Source organism: Cyprinus carpio, chromosome A3 (genome assembly GCF_018340385.1).
Source record: "Cyprinus carpio isolate SPL01 chromosome A3, ASM1834038v1, whole genome shotgun sequence".
NCBI classification, from domain to species: Eukaryota; Metazoa; Chordata; class Actinopteri; order Cypriniformes; family Cyprinidae; genus Cyprinus; species Cyprinus carpio.
In genome coordinates this window covers 8,305,345-8,326,297 of record NC_056574.1, presented here as the reverse complement: position 1 = coordinate 8,326,297, position 20,953 = coordinate 8,305,345, and the positions used below count along the sequence as shown (strand labels likewise).

Sequence of the window (20,953 nt, the reverse complement as noted above, 5' to 3'; positions counted from 1 at the left end):
TCAGGATATGATTCCTCTGAGCGACCGACTGCGCGGCCATGTTGAGTGTACCAGCGTGCGTTCTGTTGAATGGAGAAACGAATACGTTGCCCTCACACAAATGGTGTTTATCTTGAATAGTAATGCCTTGCGACCATCCTTACGTCATTACTTTGCGTCTTTACGCGAGAAACAAACATCCGTTTTGTTCACAAATGACTAAATGTTAACGTGAAACATGGAACCTTTAAAACAATACGCGAAATCTAAAGGGCGGATTAAAGGAAAATACTTAAATAACAAATGTGCACATGGCGGTTTAACACACAACGACAAAAAGAAAAGAAAATGGGTTCCAGAGAACAAAGTTTTTGATGGTAGTTTAAAAGAAGGTGAGTAACGTTAGTCCACTTTAAACATAGCCACTTTTTCAGAAAATGTGTTTTAGATGTAGAAAGTTAACACTGAATAAACAAATCTGACATAATGGTCAGTGACAAATAAAGACGTCCGAAATGAGAAAAATCTGTAAAACGCACGTGCTTAGTTCTTAGATATGTATCCTTGCTTTAACGCTGGTTACATTTTTGAAAACGTTAATATCATGTTATACAAAAAAAGTTAACTTACGTATTTTTCTTATAAATTGCCACAACATATTTTTGATCAACGTAATAGATCCAGAAAAAAGAGCGTCATGTCATCGACCGAAATATACAACAAATATTAACTAGGACTAAATGTAGAGTGTGTACTGTTTGAATCTCATCTCCCTCTCATTCTTTCTCAGGTCAGGGATTTGCCTTCAAAAGGAAGAAGAAGATAAAACATGAATATAACAAACTTCTCTGAAAAGAGGAAGAAAATGCAACCATCATCAATCCAGTTAGAGGAGGAATATCCCGAAATGTGGCTTAGTACACACACACACACACACACACACACACACACACACTAAGCCACATTTCTGATTTGTGTCATCAGCTCCCATAAGACTCCATTCATCCAAAGGAAGCAGAAAATGTCATCGTATCAGAAGACAAAGCAAGAATATGAAAGGATAAAGGAGGAACGTGCAAGAAAACAAGAGGTGAGGAAATAAAAACTGACAAATGCACTTCTTTAAGCCATCAGTATGATGGAATTGTTGTACAGTTTTCAGTTTCCTAATCAATCTTCTTTGTGATGTCATTAAGGAAGACTCGTTATGTCATGTAAACCAACACATTTTAATCATCCTTTACATTCTTTGGCAAATGATTGATGCATGTTTTATTGTGCGTGTCTGTGTAGGAATTCTTGAAAGACAAAGCTCAGTGAGAGGAGGCGCTGAAAATATATAAGGAGAAGAAAATGGCCACATATCAGTTGTTGAAGAGAAGAACTAAGAAAGGTCAGCTCAACCTCAATCTGCATATGGAGCTATTGCTGCAAAATATTCAAGCTCAGCACAAATAATTCAGTATCAACCATAAAATGAGACTGTTTAGAGTTAAAATAGACCATCACACAATAAACTCTGCATTTCGTTTTAGACCACACTTTTTTTTTTTTTTAACCGCAAGGATGTGCATACCCTTGTCTTTCCCAGCAATATTTCTTGTAAACAAAATATTAAATTGTTTTACTTGAGTTAATTCACGTTTGTGAAAAAACATGATGCTTTATAATATCTAATAAGTGGTAGATCTATATTTTATTATAATATTTAGCTATAAGCTGAACTGCCTAAAAGTGCTTTCTTAAACATTATAGAATTTTGCATAATTTCTCCTTTCTTCTAACCGTTCTTTTAAAAATATTTTTGTGACATGATTAATTTTTTGTATATTTAGGTATATTTTGTTTTAGTTGAAAAGCATTGATATCAAAATAAAAGGCCAAATACAAAAATACAAATACTAAGATTTGTTGATAAAGCATGTAAACTTTCATAAAAAATATTAAAATAACAAAAACAGAAGGCATTGATGCATTAGTAGAAATATAAGAAACTCTCAGTAGAACCAGTAACTGTAATATGATTTCATAAACAGTCTCCTCAGAGTCATATGGCTCCTCCCTCTTTATTTGACTACTCCCCCACATCATCATCATCGTCTGTTTAAAAAAAAAAAAGCAAATACATTTTTAAATTATTGTAAGTACAGCATTATTTAGTTGAAATTGGGTTTAAATTATAAATATAATGATTGAAAGTAGATTATGTAAAAAGGTAACAATAACCAACCCAGCATGTTTCTCTCATCTTCATTGCTGTTCTTCACATCATCATCATACTCCTCCTGATCTCCCTCTGATACACATGAAATAAAACCTCACATTGTAATGTGTAACACAGCTTGTGTCACTTATCTCTTTCTTCTCATGACTGTCTGAGACTATTCGATTAAACCTGATAAACCTGATGATTCATTAATGATTTAAATACATGTTCATTATGTAACATGATATATATATATAATACAGCAGGTGATGATAAAAGGCAGTTCTGTGTGACTCGCCTTTTACACATTTAAAGTTCTCCCCTTACATCATCATAATGCTCTGGTGAGTCCACTACACATACATGAAGATATAAACAAAACAAATGTTATCATATCAGTACTGACTCACTGAGTATCATTTTAAAGGTTTTATGTTAAACAAACAGATAAAAAAGCAAAAACATTAATATTAGAGTTCTGTCCACCTCTCATGACATAATTATAGCTCTCTGTGTGTCTTCTACAAATTTATCATCAAAAGAAAAATACATGTGTATGTATGTATATAAAACAGAGTGACACCTGTTTTACGATCTGGTTTCAGTCCATCAGTGATGACATCATCATAGTAGCCTGGCATCATTTCCTTCATCTCTTCTGCATCAACAACATGTCATATATTTGGGGTTTTGTGGAATATTTTTTAAAACAAAATGTAAATTGTGCTGTTGCAGGTCTTGAGACCTGGCATTGCTGACATTATTATAATATACAGCCTTTTACTTTTTTAATAAGATAAAAGTTTTAGTATTAAGAACAGCCTCAACACAGCCTTTCAGTCATTTGTCAAATATTTCATTTAGTGATAGAATTACATTTTATATGTGTGATTTTATAAGTGTGAATTACACTTTAGATATTTCTTGGAGTCTGACCATTATTTATTTTAGGTATTATTTAATTATATTTCAGCTCTCTGACCTGAGAGAATCTCATCAGCATTTTCATACCCAGAATGCAGTTCTTCAGAGCTGAGACTCCCTGTTAAAGAAGAGCAGAGCAGTCAGAAACATGTTCATCATTACAAACAGACTGAATCATCATTTCCTTAGGATCATGTAGCACTGAGTTAGTGACAACACACACACAAAAGCATTAGAAACAGAAACGCCATGTTTTTTGTTGGGCCTATTAGCAAACACACGTAACCTCGCATGAACCCGTTCTTAACTGCCTTCCAAAAATATACATAGTTAGAAAAACACACACATAAACATGCACCTGCAGCTCTGTGGTTTTCTGTCAGGAATTCTGTGGTTTGAAGCAGGAGGTTTAACAGAACTAATAATAGATGAACATCAACTGTCTGACAGACTCTTATTAATGCTATTAAATGAGATTGATGGCTCATGTCTCACCCCTCTGAGTGAAATGATTGTGTCTGTGCTGAATCTCCTCATAAACGGCCTCAGACATCGTCCTGTGTCTCCTCTTAGAGAGAGCTGTGAGTGTAGACAGACAAACCTGCTGTCAGTTCACAAACACATGACTGATCACATACTGAATAAAACACAATATGACAGTCTCTGGATCTCTCCTACCTCTCCTCATCACTCTGTTCTGCTGAATCAGTATAAGCAGTGGCACTAAAAGCAGTAAGAATACAACTCCCAGAACAATCACAAGCTCTGGGGGGACGGAGAGAGACGCTGCTGGAGGAGTTTGTGGAGGAGAGACTGATGTTAAGCGCACTGGAGGAGAAGCTGATGTTGTTGGTAGCAGTGGACACTGACAAATCTGCCAATGTAAAAAAAAAGTAAATACAATTCATACAAATGTATTAAATACACAAATATTATACACTCCAAAATGATATAAAAATAAATATTATTCCTCAGTGATTGCGGTGACCTGCACAGGTGAGTCCAGCGTGCTCTTTGTGGGAGCAGTCAGTGTGGTTTTTCAGGGAGAGAGGACAGTCCCACAGGTGAATCTCATTCCCTCTGCACTCGACTCTGTTCAGCCACACAACACCTTCACCAGCCCCAAAGACTGAATTCCCATCAGCCCTCAGTGCTGCTCCACAACCCAGCTGCCTGCAGACCACCTGAGCATCGCTGATGTCCCACTGATCATCACAGACTGAGCCCCACACAGCGTTATGATACACCTCCAGCCTCCCAGAGCACCGGCCCTTACCTTCACTCAGTCTGAGAGGAACATGATCTAAAACACATATAAAACAGCACTGAGCAGCTTCAGCAACATTCACAACAAAACACACTAAAACTGAAGTTGGATGCCTTTACAGCATAATTCATTTTGGAGGTAAATAATATTTGTTTAAAATATGCAGATATTAATAATAATTATTTACTAGGAAAATATACTGTTTACATTATGAAACAATTAACACATTTGTTGTATGTATATATATATATATATATATATATATATATATATATATATATATATATATATATATATATATATATAAATTACCTGAACACTGTCTCTTGTGAGAAGATGGTGAGGAAGAACATGACAGACGACTCTGAGGAGACTCGTATGTCTGATCCTCTGAGAATAAAAATGAACAACAGCACATTTAATCTCTAACTGAAAACAAATCATTAGAGTGAAATTGCTAAATATTTAAGCCTCAAAAATAATTTTGTCACTTCAGCTTATTTCATTAGTTTACTCACCACATTAGACATACAGTAAACAGGTATGTACAAAAAAAACATGACTATTGAGATCATATTAAATCATTTAAATATCATCCTACCTGAGCATATGATTTTCGCTACTTCATATTCGTTGCATTTATTTTGTCCCCAGGGTGAAGATGGACACTGCCACAGATTTGAGTCATGTGGTCGACATGTTACTTTATCCAGCCAGTTAGGAGCTGATTTTACTCTTGATGTAGAATCAGACAAAGCACCAGATCTTCCACAGTTCAGCTCTTGACAGATCAGACTCACTGTGTCTCTGTCCATCTGGTTCCAGCACACATTACCCCAGGATCCATTGTAGAAAACCTCCACATTCCCTTCACAGCCCTCAGTTAACCTGATCTCTTTAAACTCTAAATGAAAAAGGTGCATTAAAACAATTCGGTTCAGGTTATGTTAAACCTAAAATATCACAGAAATAACTGATTAATCCAAGTCTAATGCATGCTGCAAGCACAAAATGCATCTAACACATGCATCTTTTAATGTTATTAAAATGTTTAATACATAATACCTTGGGAAACATTCATAGTAATATTACTTAATATACATGGATATTTAAAATTGTAACATAATTTACACTAAAAAAAACTAAATTTCATGTCCACGTATTTATTTTTTGGTAAGTAGCCACGAACTCTACAGTCAGTTATTATTGCAAAACAAACCCCATCAGTGTAATACAAGACCTCTCCACTCCTCATCACACATGAGTTTAATAATTGCATATTTTGTGGAAAACAATAAATACTTCTTTGATAAAACATGCACACTAGTGTACTGTTTACCTGAGCACACGACTCCTACATCCTCTTTGTGCTGACAGTCATGTTTTCCCCAGCCTGGAGAAGAGCAGCTCCACAGGGACGTCTCATTCCCCTCACACTCCACCTCATCCAGCCATATGGGTCCAGAACCAGGACCAAACCAGGCTGGTACCTGCTGGTTACTGAGGGCCACTCCACACTGCAGCTGTCTGCACACCACATGGGCATCTTTAATATCCCAGGAGTCATCACACACTGTCCCCCATGAGCCGCTGTGAAAAACCTCCAGCCTCCCTGCGCAGTCTCCCCCAGAACCCACCAGCCTGATGGACCCGCGACCTAAAAAAAAGTAAAACGCATTATTCATCACTAACAACTAAAAAATATCTGTCCAGATGTTGTTGTTCTCACCAAGGCAGGTGATGGGCAGCTGTTGTGTGGAGCTGCAGTTGAGAGTTTGTGGAGAGCTGCAGTTCCCCAAATGAGCTTCACTCCCAGAGCACTGGAAGCCTGTCACACACTCATGACTGTGTTCAGGACTGGATGAAGAGGAGCCATAGAAGTTCAGCACAGAGCCACAGCCCAGCTGTCTGCAGACCACAGAGGATTAAGTGAGACTCCAGGAGTCCAGCAGAACTCTCCTCCAGACCTGATGGATGAAAACTTCCAGCTCCCCCTCACACTGTCCCTCTCCAGACAACCGCACCAGACCATCATGAAGAGCCAGAGAGGAATCACTACAAGGTGATTTATGTATTTAACATTTATTGCAACGTAACTTATGTATTTAATGTATTTAACTTTTGATTTTTTTAATAAAATCCTCTCACTAGAGCAGATGACTCCAACATCTCGTCTGTGAGAACATTCAGCACGACTCCATGAAGAGATGGAACATTCTGAGAGTTGTTTTTCATTCCCGTCACAATCAAACACATCAGCCCAGATTTCACCACTTCCCTCTCCAAACCAGTCTGATCCCACAACAGACACAGCAATCCCACAATTCAGCTGTCTACAGAGGACACTGGCAGCTCTCATATCCCAGCATGCATCACACACTGTGCCCCCTTTTACTGAAGTACTCACGTTCAATTCGACCAGAACAGATGTCAGGGCCGTTTACCAGTCTGAGATTAGTGTAACCTTGACAGAGAATTGGGGGTTTAGTGAAGCAGTTTAAAACAGTTAGTAAGCAAAAGATAGTTTACATTTTAATATTAAGTTGAAAAATACTTTTACCAGAACATGACAGTCCTACAGCATTTTTATGGGTACAGTTATGTTTGAGAGAAGATGTTGGACAGACAGATATGTAAGATTCATCTCCTCTGCACTGAATCTCTTGTGTCCACATCTGAATGTCTCCTTTACCAAAAGCAGCTGCTCCCAGCACCTGTACAGGAGCCCCACAGTCCAGCTCTCTACACACAACCTCTGCATCCTGCTGGTCAAAGGCGGCGCTACACACTGAAAGTCTTGTGTTCGCATGAAGTACCTCTAATCTCCCAGAGCAGCGAGAACCTCCAACCAGCCTGACACCTAGAAAGATGGGTACTTTTGTAACTTTCAGATTTTCTAATTGTGATCCTCACAAGCATGTTAACACATAAGTAATTATAATGTACAAAAATAATCATAAAGCCATCTTACTGGCGAACTTATATCAGGATTGAAATACAATATTAAGTAAAAAATTGCATTTATCTTGGTATTCAAAAATTTGCACATTATAACAGTAATGTTTTTTTTTAAAAAAAGAAAGAAAAAAAAAACAAAAAAGAACAGTAGTGGCTTATGACCACATACCCAAGGCAGATAATGAAAAAAAAAAAAAACACATGCGCTGTTATTTCATGCCTTTTTTTTTTTTTTTTTTACATAAAATATTTTCAGAAATGTGATTTAGACTTGATATTGTTGATATTGTACAGATATTGAATTGATATTGTTTCCGACTCGACTAGACACAAGAGATGTTTGGAGTGATACAGACTCCAACTGACAACAATACATTTTCACATGCATTGTCTCTGTTTATAATGCAGGTGTGATTCATCAATAAAAAATGCCCACAAACCACACACACAAACACAAACTCTTTCTCTTCTTCTTCTCGCTCTTTCACTCAGACACACATACCCCTAACCCTTCTCCTAAACTTACCCATCACAGAAAACTTTCAGCACTTTTAGAAAAAAAAAAAAAACTGTTTAGTACATTTTTTAAACCATTTGGTTACAAGGACACAAGAAGTCTGTTAGCATTGTAATAACTAATACACCTTTTAATTAACAGAGTAGAATAATAATGGCTGAAAGTAAGACATGCAAACGTAAAAGAAAACAAAACTGGACCGCAAGAACAGCTGTTACAAGGATATAATCAAAGGAAAATTTTGGAGTTGGGATAAAAAGGCGATACCTTTTTTTAAAAGCTCATTATCGTCTGTATAAAATGTTTACCTTCTGAGGCAGATTAACAGCAATTTTAGGATAGTTTGTGGTTTGGTCTTACTGACTTACTGAGTCCTCTTCACTACTCCTAACATTTCACAGATGTAGCAGCTAGTTTTAGTGCTAAAACGCTTTGTGAAATACTGAAATGAAATGAAAAATGTAGGAGTCTTAAATTTTGGATTGACACACCCATTATTTTTACGATTTTCTCCTAAATCAGTGAGTAATAAGCTAATTTTAGCCTTAAGATGTTTTGTGAATACAGGCCCAGATCTCAAAAACATCACACAACAAATTAAACATCACACAATTCCGCCTTAAGACTTCAATGGCACTCTAATGATGACTAGGATATTATTATTTTTTCTAATATTTTTATTTGATTTATTTTGGCACATTTACATTAACTATTTTTATGTCTGGCTTATGAGAACCAAATTGTTTGGTTTTCAAAAAGCAATAGCTCAAATTAAGTTTGCAACGAAATGAAAAGCTGTTGCTCACTCATTAATGCTCATTGCTCACCAGGTTGTGGGGGCAGCTGTGACCTGATGGTTAGAGAGTCAGACCTGCAACTCAGAGGTTGTGGGTTTGATTCTCAGTACTAGCAGGAAAATGTAGGGTGGGGGGGAGCGAATGAACAATACTCACTCCTGTGTGTGCACGCTTACTTAGATGGGATAAATTCAGAGGACAAATTTTACCCTCCCATCACTTCAAGCACCATTGTTTGTCTAGAACAGCTTACCAGAGCAGATGACCCCAGCATCATCAGCATGATTAGCCGTATGTTTTCCCCAGTTATGTGATCCACAGTCCTTCAGTGCAGATTCTTCTCCAGTACACATCACATTAATAATCCAGACTAGTCCTTTCCCCTGGCCAAAGTGGGCACGCTTAGGTGCAGCTACAGCCTCTCCACAGCCCAGCTCTCTACACACCACTGCAGCTTCATCCAAATCCCAGCCAAGATCAGCTACTGTTCCCCACTGACCATCATGAAGAACCTCCACTCTACCAGCACAGGAACTGCCACCACCTGCTAATCTTAATGATTCTGAAAGAGGACATACACAAGAAATAAGGAGAAAGAGAGGAAATAAATTTGGCATGACACTATAAATGGTTTGTTTTGCTTTGAATCAGAGTCGTTTTGTGTTTGCCTACCAGCACACACCACTCTCGTATTATAGTTATGGGAACAATTGCTGTGTGAAGGTGATACTGGACAGAAAGCAAACTGATATTCATTTCCTCTGCACTGAATCTCTTGTGTCCACATCTGAGTGTCTCCTTTGTAAAAAGCAGCTGCTCCCAGCACCTGTACAGGAGCCCCACAGTCCAGCTCTCTACACACAACCTCTGCATCCTGCTGGTCAAAGACAGCATCACACACTGTGTGCCATGTATTCCCATGAGGCACCTCTAATCTCCCAGAGCAGCGAGAACCTCCAACCAGTCTGATGCCTGAAATCATAGTGACGACAAACCATTTAAAACATTGTAACATATGTTACAGTGTGGAAAAAAACTGTTAGTTAATAGTTTATATGTTTTCCCTAATCTAAAGTGTTACCAATGTTACATATGAAATTAAATCAAGTCTGTTGATTCAGGTCATACATGTACTGTTATTAAACATGTATTAACCCAATCACAATTCAAATCATAAACCAACATTTTTACTTCAGATTTGTTTGAAATTTGTTATTGTCATGTACTGTAGATCTTTTATATGTACAACTTCTACTGAATGTGGTGATGCTCGATTGATCAAATATTCAGCGAATTTACCCACAGGTCAATATTAATTGGTTGATGGTTCTCACTCAGTATTACATCACTCCTTAGTCAAGTGGTTCGAAATCTAATTCTGAAACTCTTCTTAGTACATGCATGTATTTTAATAGTAATGGTGCTTTTGATGATGAAAGCTCATCAAAAATCATCCTACCTGAGCAAATAACTCCAACATCTTCATTATGCTTACAGTTATGGCTACCCATTGCTGCTTTTGGGCATTTGAATATTGAGGATTCCAACCCTCTACATCGCACATTATCCATCCATATTTTTCCTGATCCTGGTCCAAAGTAAGCAACATGCATTATATTTGAAGTATCACCGCAGCCCAGCTCTTTACACACGACTGCAGTGTTTGCCAGACCCCAGTAATCATCACACACAGTTCCCCACTCTTTTTTATAATAAACCTCCACCCTACCAGCACAGGAATTATTACCACCCAACCAGCCTCACATTACCTGTAGACAAGATATAGAAAGATGTACATAAAATGTATGTGTGAGACGATGGACATCAGCATATATTGAGAAAGAGAGGAATAGAGAAAATGACCATGAGAGAAGGAAATTCACTTCTATATTAATGCAAATATTACACACACAAATCAAACTATGAACTATATTCTATACTATATATCACAGAGTCAATCACTGCATAACATGAACTCACACAAACCCTGAATGTGTACGTACCAGCTGCAGCAAGTCTGATCAGAAAAGACAAAAAAAAATGAGAGTTAAATAACACTCCATCTTTACTGATTATTCACTCTGTTTGATCAACTCAGAACTAACAGGTGCAGGAGACACAGAGACAGAAAGCTGCACAACCACCAAACAAGAAGCCAATCAAAGACACTTTTACCTTATTAGACAGAAGAGAGGAAATCATCAAAAAGTTTCATTGACAAATCAGAAGACGTATTTATGATTCTCACCATATTTATTAAAAGAACGTCAGCACTGATGAACAAGACTCCGTTCATAAAGGAAACTGATTTCAGGGACAGGAAACTTTCCAGTTTATGGTCAGCATCAAAACCCAGCATTTGCAGATATGTCAGCATCAAAACCCAGCATTTGCAGATATTTAGAGCAACTGCAGATATAGAAATACTAACACTGTTAGACTTCTTCATCCTTTTTGCTTTGAGTTCATGTTTAGAAATATTCGTTTTAAAATCAAATGTAAAAGATTTGTTTTAATTACTGTTATTCAGAAGCGTATTTTAGCAATGCTTGTCAACACAGTATCTATTAGTTTATATATATATATATATATATATATATATATATATATAAACACACACACACATATAGTATATTAGAGAGACATTTTTTTTAATAAAAGATAACAAAAAAAACAATGAAGAATTGTTAAAATAATTAAACTTAATCATGTGTGTTTAATACTGCAATACCGATCTGTTCCTTTGGGTGGCAGTAAAGGACTGAGATGGTAAACTTGATGACTACCGAATTGTTAAAATAATTAAACTTAATCATTGAATCATTGGAGCTCACTGAGACTCAACGAGACATTATCATCGAGATAAAATGTGCACTCGATGAAGTGAGATACTTATCTATAATCAACCGAAATGAAACCTGAAACTAAATAATATCGATTATCAGCAATGTAGAAGCTCTTAAAATGTTGTGTGCAGCTTTGAATGACTCAGTACTGCAGGTAAGGACAATTTCCAACCGAAAGAATATTAAAAGTATCAAAAAGTAGCAGTACATTACAATGGTTTCATTTATATGACAGCAGCATCTGTGTATAGATGTGTGTTCAAATACTTGTGGTCTTGGCCAGTTGAGAGTGTGTGCTGTGCACACAATAAGAAATAAGTGTGCACAGCAGGGCTGTCCTTAGCTGAAGCGGGGCCCGGTATGAGGTAGGGAGTGGGGCCCCCCTCGGTCCATTCGCGATTTTGGTCCGTGTGCAAGACTATCTAAGGTCTTAAAAAGGTCAAAGCTTGGTCCCCTTAACGCACACTACACCCAACACTGTCCTGCTCCAAAACGGTATTTGAGGCTAAGCATATCCCATCATGCATCATGTTCAGGAACTCATCCCCGAAATCGTGAAATTAAAAAAAAAACCATTCCACTGTAAATTAAACGAATTAGGGTAACGCTGTACATTAAGGTTCCCTTTATAAAGTGTTTATAATGGTGTTCATAAATGATTAATAACTCATTTACAAATGCATTATAAATCATTGATAAGCAGTTAAAAAATGCATAAATAAAAAGGATGGTTTTAATGCAATACCTTACCCATGATGTGTTGCAAAAGTTAATGATGCCTATCCACAGCAATGATTAGAAACTGATATATTTTGTTTATCAAGTTGAAATTATCAAACTTTATTTTGGGGCAGAAAAAAAATCATTAAAAGCACAACCATGGCTTGTTGAAATATCAATAATACAAATTTTAATTCCAATAGTAGTTACCTGTGAACCTTAATGTAAATAATTTATTAATGAGATATAAACATTAATAACCTGTGAAAGTGAACCTTAATGTAACATGAACACCTGTGAACCATTTATTAATAAGTTATAAATGCAAATCACCTGTTAAAATTAACTTTAATGTAAAGTGAACACCTGTGAACCATTTATGAATGAGTTACAAATGTTAATAACCTGTGAAAGTGAACCGTTTATTTATTATTAAGTGTATTTTAACAACACTGTCCTGATGTTCTAACCAAGAGCACAATGAACTTTATGTTAAAACATTATAAAATTAACTGGACTGATTGTGTACAACTATTCAGGGCTATTCAGATAAGATTTGTAAATAACATTGGCTTTCGTTCTAAAGATAATAATCTGGCATCAAATCAAATACATTTGTAGAGGTGTAGATGTGTGTTTTACACTGTCATGTGTAATTCGGCCAGCAGATGGAGACAAAAAAAAAATCTTATTGTAAAGCGGAGCAGACAAAATTTCAGAAAAAAAAAAACACTATTTACATATCAACATTAAACCTACAATTACAGAAGAAAAAAAAACAAAGCTACATTACAGCTACAATTCTAATTGATTAGCTCATTTCACAGCACATTCATTTTACTTTTTGTCTTCTGCACAGCACATTCATTTTACTTTTTGTCTTCTGCTCTGTGAGCTGTGGACAATGTTTATTACTTGTTTATATGTTGCTACTTCAGCCATGAAGATCTAAAGCTTAGCTGGCCCATTCATTTATGGCCTGTCCCAAATGGGCACACTTCATGTGCACTTGCACATAGAGATAACAAAATAGGAACACTGTCAAGAGGATACTTGGCTTATTAGATACAGTATTAGTGTAAACAGGCAGTTTAAGTGGTCAGTGAGTGTATACTGTATGAACATAGAGATAACAAAATAGGAACACTGTCAAGAGGATACTTGCCTACAATCAACCAAAATGAAATCTACAGCTACATACTGTTGTTTGTTAGCAATGAAGAAGCTCTCATAATGTTGTCTGCAGCTTTGAATAACTCTTTAACTATAGATGAAATTTCCATGACATCACAACCGACCACTGCGTTTGTTTTATATTGATGAATATGATATGAACTGAACTGGTGTTCTAACGTTCTGTTGTTAAACATTGTTAAGTCATAATATATTGTTATATTATTACATTATTACATGTGGTGTATAGAGAAGAAATATATATTTTATAATTAACACTTCTATAGTCTGATAAATGATGCATATAAAAATAAAATACCCAGCAGACAAGCAATATGCATATTTATTAAATGGTTAAAAACATATCATATAAGATAATTTTTTTATTTTATTTTTTTGTAGAAAGTTTTTAAAGTTACTTAATGCATCTAAAATAAATACAAATATTTTTTCAGCATTATCCACTCAAAAAACAACAAACCTAACAAAATAATAAAGTACATAAAAAAAAAAAGTCCTACAAGAAAAGTAATAAAGTACATAAAATAAAATAGTCCTACAAGAAAATATGTTTCATTCCCAGTCTTGTAAGTCCATTAAACTGATCGTCTTTTACCCGTAATATTTGTATATTTTTATTATTATTATTATTATTATTATATTCGTTAGGTATTTGATTTATTTTCCATTCATTTTGATCTCTTTACGTTCTGTGCTCTATGATTTAAGGAAATTTGTAATGGAAGTGCAGTTTAAAGGTTTATTCCAACATAAATTATGATAAAATTAAAATTAAAATGCAATTTAAATTTAAAATTTAACATAAACATAAATTTCCTGGCATTTAGGCTATAATTATAATTTAGGCTATAATTATAATTAGACTATAATTATACATTTGCGCTGATAATTGAATCATTTGCTTATTTCATTTGTAAATGAAAACACAACAGGTCACATACGATCATAAATACAATCATAAAGTCAAAACTTTATTGGTTTAAATTGTCAGGCGTTATTAATAATAATTATACAGAATGTTAACTAGCAAAAATAAATAAAAAAATCAAAAAGGTAAAAATGATACACGAATTGAAAGGGGAAATAAGCATAAATATCAATAAATATAAAAATATAGCCGTAAACATAAGAATGACGTTAATCTCGACAAAATGATCTCATGACCACGACAAAACTACAAACATGTCCCTCCCGCTCACCCTAGATATGTAATTTTATCTTCCATCCATAATTTGATAATCTTCATTATAAGATTGTCAGATCAGACTGTCTGAATATACAAAACACATGACATATTTAATGGTGATTCTCTTCATCATAGTTTATTTTAAGATAATAAGGAATTAAGATGAATAGCCTATATTATTATGAACAAAACAGTTAAACAGACTTCCTGTTTCATAAGATTGATAATAATGTTTGTAAACACCAGCATAAATATGTTATTGCTTGAGTGTGAATTATGAAAGAGAGTAATAAAATAACAGACTGAGGTTTGGAGCAGCTTACCTGAACAGATGACACCAGCATCAAGATCATGATAACAGTCCTCCTGTGTATACCGGCTGTTTGAACTACAGTCTTTCAGTGCAGTCTCTGATCCACTACATTGTACATAACCTGTTGAAATTGGTCCTGATCCTTGTCCAAAGTGAGCACTATATGTTGGATTTACAGCCTTCCCACAGTCCAGCTCTCTACACACCACTGCAGCATCAGTAATATCCCAGGACCGATGATGACACTGACCTCTATATCTGTCTACACATGAGAGAGAGAGACAATTACCAAACATACAATATATGTTGTTCATACCAAACATACTGCAATATGTAGTAAAGCGTAACAGTACATGTAAATTATAGTAAAGTACAACATTACATGTAAATTATTTCAGCTCATTTTAAAATAGATTACATCTTGACCCTCAGTATGTACCTACCAGAGGTGATGAGTTTTACCATATAACACAGAAACAACATCAGCATCAGACAGTTCTGCATCTTCTCCTTCAGCTCGACACACACTACTTCATCAACTCAGAACCCAGCACAAGTTTCTCGTCTGCTCCCAAACACACTGAAGAAACTGGCTCCTGTCAGCCCCCTAAAGAGAGGGAGAGACTCACAGCTGCCAATGACACTCACTGTTACCTTATTAGACACAACAGAGGAAATCATCAAACACAATCAGTGACAAATCAGAAAGCAGCATTTTGATTTTCTCCATATATATCAATAAAGTGTGAGCGCTGATGAGCAGGACTCCCTCCTCCAGCGTGAAGAGACACTTCACTGAGGACAGACTCGTGTCAGTCAGAAGTCAGTGTGGAGATAAAGTCACACTAAACTTAAAGCAGATTGATACAGAAACACTGCAGCTTATATTCAGCATCAAACCTGAACCTGAACACAGCAGATACAAGCTCTGATCAAACTGACTTCTGTAAGTCTGAACACTTCAAACACTTACACAAAACTAACTAGAACAAATTTCTCATGACTAATTTTAATGAATTAATGGATTTTACTCAGTTTGTTCTTTATTCTAACCAAGGAAATAATAAAATATGATTGCACCATAGTATAAACTATATTGTTGCTAAAGATATTCTGATGTGCTTTTAATAAATTAAATATTATCTACTTTCATTAGGTATAACTTTCATAATAAAATAACAGCAATAATCATGTGTTTAATACTGCGCTGCTGCATTTGTCCAGCAGATGGCAGCAAAACACTTCTTATTGTAAAGAGGAGCAGACAAGGGTCTTGTCTCTGTGTTGCTGCATGAGGAACTTCTCACCAGTGAAAGTATTACAGGACAGCCTTTATTATGTGAAATGCTAAAGTTTCCAAACTAATAAATAAATGAGTGATCCCAGTTATTTGATAAAAATAATTTATTCAGTCACTCAGATTTTGTTTTGAAATATTCATTTACAGTATCCAAGAAAGAATTTAATATAGCTTTTATCTCTTTGGAAAGCTCTTTAGACACAATAATATTGGCTCAATGATTTCTGTTGAATTCACTGGTTGATATTTGTTTCTCAATGCAAAAGTGTAATTACAAAGTCAGATTCTTTTTTTGGACCATTTTACCTCAATTCTGCACACTAATGAAATAATATTATGATGATATCAACTGGCCACGTGTGTGGTCACTCCCTCAAAAAAAAAAATAAAAAAATAAAATAAATAAATAAAAAATTCTTAATGAATAAAGTTAAAGAAAAATATCTTACAAAATTATTCACAGATTTGACCCTGTTAAGCATTACTTACAAAAATGTAAAAATACCATTGACACATCCTGCTCTTTTTGTCAATCTTTGCCTAAAACTATAAGTCTTTTGGGATTGTCCTTAATCCTTTTGGAGTAATAATAATATGCTTTAATTATTCATAATGTATTATGTGATTTTTTTTGTATTCTCAGGTGTGTATTATTTTCGAATAATTTTTAAAACACTAATAATACAAAAAAAGCACTTCACATTGTGTCCGCATCACCATCTCAGGTGTGTATTATTTTCGAATAATCTAATGGTCTGTCATCAATTATTACTTGTAGTCCATTACAGATTACAGGTAACATGATGAAAACTGTAGTTAATAGCGTAATGTTTTCTGACTACTTTTTAAATAACTTTTTTATCTAACTTGTTTTAAAACTTACCATTAAAACGTAACCATATTGATATAAAAAAGCAATAGAAAGAATGGGTTTGTGAGTTGATTAAATGATACCATCATCATACAATGCATTAAAAATGACATAAATTTAGGGTTTCCCAAACTGGGCTTAATGTAAGAACTGCAGTGGGTTTGTGAGTTGATTAAAAAGCTAATAATTATTAAAATCATAAACATGTAAAATAAATTATTTGAACACTAAAAACAGAAATATTTTATTTGTTTTGTCCACAGCCAAATTCTTTCAGGTCAGATTTCTCAATTCAACAGTTAAGGTCCTTCTGGAAGTGATGAGGACTGTATAGTGTTTCACAGCTAGACATCACCAGTATTTAGTAACTTGCATAATTATTTGTGTTCATACATGATCTCATTGATTGAGAGGCACTTTTTTCACCCAAATTCAGAAGCATGGTTTGAAAACTGATAACATTTACATGAACATTCAATATTGTGAATAGCCAAAACTAAATGTATGAGACACAAAGATGAAGTTTTAAAAGAGAGAGAGAGAAAAAAAGATGAATTTGGGAGAATCATAAATTATGAAGTATTTACTCCCATTGTGTGAATAATATGCAATAATGTAATCCATAAAGGAGTAACTGTAATCTGATTATGAGCATTTTAAATGTAATATACTCTAATTATGAATACTTGATTTTTGTAATCTGATTACATTGCTACCCAGCTCTGGAAAAAAATTTACTGTGTGTACCATACTGTATATACAATAAATGCCATATAAAGTATTATCATCACATTACTTTTTTGGAAATTAGCATGCTTAATATTTACTCATCAGAAACGCTCACTCATACAGAAATCAAAAGTGTATTATTTTCATGATCTGAATGTAAAATGAGCATTCATTTTATCAGGGTTTTTTTTTTTTTTTTTAATAGTCTGCAAACCAACTTTATTTTCATCAGCACGAAAAGAAAGAGAGAGAATAACATGACCTGGGAACATATTTGTTTGGACACCAGAGAACCACAGATTAATAAAAAATAATCAGAAACATTGATTAAAAGGGTTATGTTCACAGCACAAAGGATGCTGTTCTCCTCAGAGGAGCGCTCACTGACTCAGAAAGAGCCTCTGTTGGGTTGCATTTTTTGTCTTATTGGAGACATTAGAAGTGGTCCGGATAAATAATGACACTTAAAAACTTTAATAGTCATTAGATTTTAGATAAAAGTTAAATAGTCCAATTATTCAGAATAATTGTATATTTAGATTCAGAACCATTAATAGCTGCTCTACATAATTCATTATTATTATGATGATGTGTATATTCCAGTGTTTTAGACTATACATTTTAATTATTTATTTATTTATGTGGATCTACAATTATTATCACTATTAAAACAACAGTTACATGACCCGAGAATTAGATTTGGTTTATTTGGTAACTGTACAATAAAAGAAAAAATGTTTTATATATATAAAAAATAAAAAAAATGTATACCTCTGCATCCTATTATTTTTTAATTATATATATATAAAAAGCTACAACAGTTTGAACTTGTATAATATTTACTTAATACATATAAAACACAAACCAATACATACTAACTTAAGTTTAGTTAAGACAATAGCAAGTCTAGTAGTTTAGAGTTCTTTCACGGCATGTTTCAGTTTGTTAAAATGCGTTTAGAATGATCACAAAATTCAAGATATTGGGGCAGAAATGAGTATATTTATATCATGTCATATAGTTAATTAGTATCAAGCGAAGTTTGACGTTTTCCACCAAAAAGCAAGATTACAAATATGATATTGAATTTTATACAGCAGTTCAATAAACAATAATTTATTATTAAGACACTTACGTTTTAGACACAATATTAACTGTTTTTGCTCTATTTCGACAACAAATATAATTCAAATTTTGTGTCTCTGAGCAACATGACGCTGTTTTGTTCCTGAATGAATAAACCGTTAAATGATTGGGTTCACTCACAATGACTCACTTCTTAAAGGAGCCATGTGTAATGTCTGGCAAAAAAAAAATCAAGTCATACTCCACATTCCATACCAGATGGGGGCAGTATGCCTCAATAAAGTGAATTGGTCTACTCTAGAGTAACAAAAACGAGAAACGGCATAGTCTCTATGCTCCGCCCCTACCTTCACAACAACCCTAGAGCCATAGCGAAGCCTAAGAGGACTTTTTGCCTTCAGAGGAATGTGTTGGGTGATGTCAAGTGATTTTGAAACATGACATCTTCAAGCTACCTTCACCTTTACCAGTGAATATGTTCATATTCGTTTTGTTCATATTACATTTTGAATTGTATATACACATTATTTGAATTAAATTAATTTGACAGACAGCATTTCTGTCAACATCATTGGTCAACATCAGACAGCTGATGTTGACCAAGCTAGCACCAACCAACGTAACCAGAGCTGCCAACTCTCAAGCATTCACCGTGAGACCACACGCAATTGACTCTTTTCACACGCTTTCAAAAACTTGACCGCTCTGAATATAGTGAGTGAGTGCGCACGCGGCCGGGCGCGCGCGCGCGCTCTCTCTCTCTCTCTCTCTCGGGTTCATTATCATCGAAGACATTTCAAGCTTCTTAGGTAATGTTACATTTTAGCATCAGCTTGGTAGAGACGGGCTTTGGTAGATAACAGGTGAAAACCGGATCGGATCTGTGGGTAAGTTATAGCTAGCTTACTATCAAACGCAGCTACGGTTAGCCATCGCTAACATTAGCACGTTTATCGAACAGCCTTCGATACATTTCTATGTTATAACTTCCCGAAAAAAATACGCAAACATATAAAACAAACTTCTAGCGAAATACTAACAGCATCTTTACCAATCCAAAAGAAATGTTGCAAGTTCGGAGTCGAGCTCATTTCTTTCAAGTCCATCAGTTGTCTCCAGCGATGGAAAGCAGTGCCGATGTTTACTCTGTTTCGGCTCCTTTTCTTATCGGATTTGATTTGTGATTCGAGCGCGGTTGCTTGACATCAGCTTCAAGTACGCCCACAAGCCGTGCGAGTTATTCGTGTATTGCAGGTTGGCTGGTGGTTATGTTGCCCGCATACCGCCTCCCATGGCCAAAACTGGTATTACGACACCTGTCGGGCCGTGGCTAGTAATGCTAATGCTAATTAAGGTTGATATCTCTGCAGCACTATAACTTGACATTTTTTTAATGACAATCATCGCCCCTTTTTTCTTCTTCATTCTTTTGATGCGTGTAGGTCATTTTTTGGATATTTTTACCTCAATTTTTAACAACATGGCACCTTTAATGAGAGAGAAAGAGGCCCAACATCCTCCAATCACACTCGCTATTACCTTATTAGACACAACAGAGGAAATCATCAAACAACTTCAGTGACAAATCAGAGGACACATATCTGATTTTCTCCATATAAATCAAAAACTGTCAGTGCTGATGAGCTCCTCCTCTCCATATACATCAAGACGTTTCACTGAGGGGATGCACACACACAAACACACACACACACACACACACACACAAACACACACACACACACACACACACACACACACACACGTATGATACTTACAGGAGGCAGGAAACTCTCCAGTTTATTTTCAGCATCAAAGCCCAACATCTGCAGAGACGAGATAAAAGCACTGATAAATAACAGCTTATATCCTAAAAATGTCTATTAGTGTTAGCATGACATTAACAAATAAATAAACTCAACTCAGTAAAAATAATAACATTGTAAAAGGCTTTAAAAATTACCTAATTTAACTAAAATCCACAAGTGGTTTCCGATGGCCCACAAAAAGTGAACACTAAGCAAATTGTTCACTTTGTGACCAGCAGAGAGAGTCTGTGAGCT

The 20,953-nt window shown here is 35.2% G+C and overlaps 2 protein-coding genes and 1 long non-coding RNA gene across 3 annotated transcripts; 1 reads left to right on the top strand and 2 right to left on the bottom strand.

Annotated features, from left to right (window-relative positions):
• Positions 1-124: 124 nt before the first annotated feature.
• Positions 125-1,497, top strand: LOC109074474. Its single transcript, XR_006153823.1, has 3 exons — positions 125-371; positions 770-1,069; positions 1,273-1,497. It is a non-coding gene; the product is annotated as an uncharacterized LOC109074474 (long non-coding RNA).
• A 2,143-nt stretch (positions 1,498-3,640) lies between these two features.
• LOC122135960 (scavenger receptor cysteine-rich type 1 protein M130-like) lies at positions 3,641-6,148 on the bottom strand. The gene is made up of 5 exons (XM_042717238.1): positions 5,716-6,148; positions 4,978-5,280; positions 4,098-4,412; positions 3,788-3,983; positions 3,641-3,688 (listed from the first exon to the last, which is right to left on the bottom strand). Exons 1-5 carry the CDS (start codon positions 6,059-6,061, stop codon positions 3,679-3,681), a joined length of 1,170 nt encoding a protein of 389 aa, XP_042573172.1. The 5' UTR covers positions 6,062-6,148; the 3' UTR covers positions 3,641-3,678.
• A 734-nt stretch (positions 6,149-6,882) lies between these two features.
• On the bottom strand, positions 6,883-10,446 carry LOC122135962 (deleted in malignant brain tumors 1 protein-like). Its single transcript, XM_042717244.1, has 4 exons — positions 10,108-10,446; positions 9,321-9,620; positions 8,902-9,210; positions 6,883-7,236 (listed from the first exon to the last, which is right to left on the bottom strand). The coding sequence occupies exons 1-4, from the start codon at positions 10,259-10,261 to the stop codon at positions 6,902-6,904; spliced, it is 1,098 nt and encodes a 365-aa protein (XP_042573178.1). The 5' UTR covers positions 10,262-10,446; the 3' UTR covers positions 6,883-6,901.
• Between the last annotated feature and the right edge of the window lie 10,507 nt (positions 10,447-20,953).

What these genes read in the sequence shown, in the direction of transcription:
- LOC122135960 (XM_042717238.1), bottom strand. Translation starts at nt 6,061, where the DNA reads ATGAATAATGCGTTTTACTTTTTTTTAGGTCGCGGGTCCATCAGGCTG. An exon ending in AGCGAAAATCATATGCTCAG is followed by an intron (nt 4,413 to 4,977) that starts GTAGGATGATAT and finishes TATGTGTTTTAG; the next exon opens with ATCATGTTCCTCTCAGACTG. An exon ending in CGCTGGACTCACCTGTGCAG is followed by an intron (nt 3,984 to 4,097) that starts GTCACCGCAATC and finishes TTACATTGGCAG; the next exon opens with ATTTGTCAGTGTCCACTGCT.
- LOC122135962 (XM_042717244.1), bottom strand. Translation starts at nt 10,261, where the DNA reads ATGCATGTTGCTTACTTTGGACCAGGATCAGGAAAAATATGGATGGAT. An exon ending in TGTTGGAGTTATTTGCTCAG is followed by an intron (nt 9,621 to 10,107) that starts GTAGGATGATTT and finishes CTATGATTTCAG; the next exon opens with GCATCAGACTGGTTGGAGGT. An exon ending in TGCTGGGGTCATCTGCTCTG is followed by an intron (nt 7,237 to 8,901) that starts GTAAGCTGTTCT and finishes CCATCTTTCTAG; the next exon opens with GTGTCAGGCTGGTTGGAGGT.